The sequence below is a fragment of the Lottia gigantea genome, assembly GCF_000327385.1.
Source record: "Lottia gigantea unplaced genomic scaffold LOTGIsca_5342, whole genome shotgun sequence".
In the NCBI taxonomy this organism is placed as follows: Eukaryota; Metazoa; Mollusca; class Gastropoda; family Lottiidae; genus Lottia; species Lottia gigantea.
This window is the reverse complement of record NW_008709829.1, coordinates 7,638-8,655: the sequence shown is the minus strand read 5'-3', so window position 1 is coordinate 8,655 and position 1,018 is coordinate 7,638. Positions and strand designations below refer to the sequence as shown.

Genomic DNA, 1,018 nt, shown 5'->3' with positions numbered 1-1,018 from the left:
AATACATCAGAATGTTGAAAAGTAGTGGAAAGTAAGTCTACAATATAGCACGAAAATCTTGTACTGAATAGACCATTTGACTGGTTGAATATTTGAATGACCTAGAACATGGGCTATGTGACGAGTTTGTCAGATCATGGATTGCTGGTGAAGTCAGCCACAGAAAACAAAACATCTAAAGCTGAATTTTCATCAGACAGGAAAGGAACTGAGCTGAACAAAGATAATGCCACGTTAGAAACATTAGTTAGCCAACTAGCCATGAAACAATCTAAAGGACAAGATCTAACCTGGTAAATCTACATTTGACAACAAATAATATCTGTATATTATATTTACCATGTTTTGGATACTATTTCTGGAATTATTGTCTCTGGAAGTTCCTGGTACATCATTTCTGGAAATATGGTCTCTGGATGTTCTCGGTTCATCATTTCTGGATGTTCCAATTAACGATTCATCTATTGTGTCATAAATACTGTCTATAAGATAACACAAATTACATCTTTAAAGTGTTGATTGCTTTCACAAATTGCATTGAACTAGAGATAAAATCCAGGACTGAATATTCATCAAAATACAGGACCCTTTGTTGTCTCGCTCAATATCACCAGCAATCGAGCCTGTAAGATAGTTCATACCCACTACGAGAGCCTGTAAGAGAAATTCCACCACACAAGACAAACAAAAGATGTCGCATATTCAAAACACCAGAACTTAAATGACAACCATGTTCATAGCAAACTAAAGCCCACCATTATGTAACAACCTAACCTCTCGCCCTCTCTCATTTAAGATCAAAACAGCGAAAAAAAATATCCAGCAGTTCCAGACATTTTATCCATTTTCTTTATGAAGTATTTGGCTTGCACATTTGGGAGACTTAAACCCTCCCTTCCCCGAAATCAAGACTCCAACTTACCTTCTACTAGACACCGAATATGCTGGTCATTTTTCTTTTTCTTGTCTAAAAAGAACAATCATGTACAGCTAGTAATTGTTGGATTTTGTAGGTAGA

At 36.1% G+C, this 1,018-nt stretch overlaps 1 protein-coding gene across 1 annotated transcript in view; it reads right to left on the bottom strand.

Moving 5' to 3' along the window:
• Positions 1-339: 339 nt before the first annotated feature.
• Positions 340-1,018, bottom strand: part of LOTGIDRAFT_176868 (hypothetical protein) — a gene marked incomplete at both ends in the record, with an annotated part of 8,241 nt that continues 7,562 nt past the window's right edge. Inside the window, 2 exons of the mRNA XM_009062847.1 lie at positions 340-482; positions 923-967. Coding sequence (XP_009061095.1) covers positions 340-482; positions 923-967 — 188 coding nt within the window. The remainder of the gene's footprint in view (positions 483-922; positions 968-1,018) is intronic.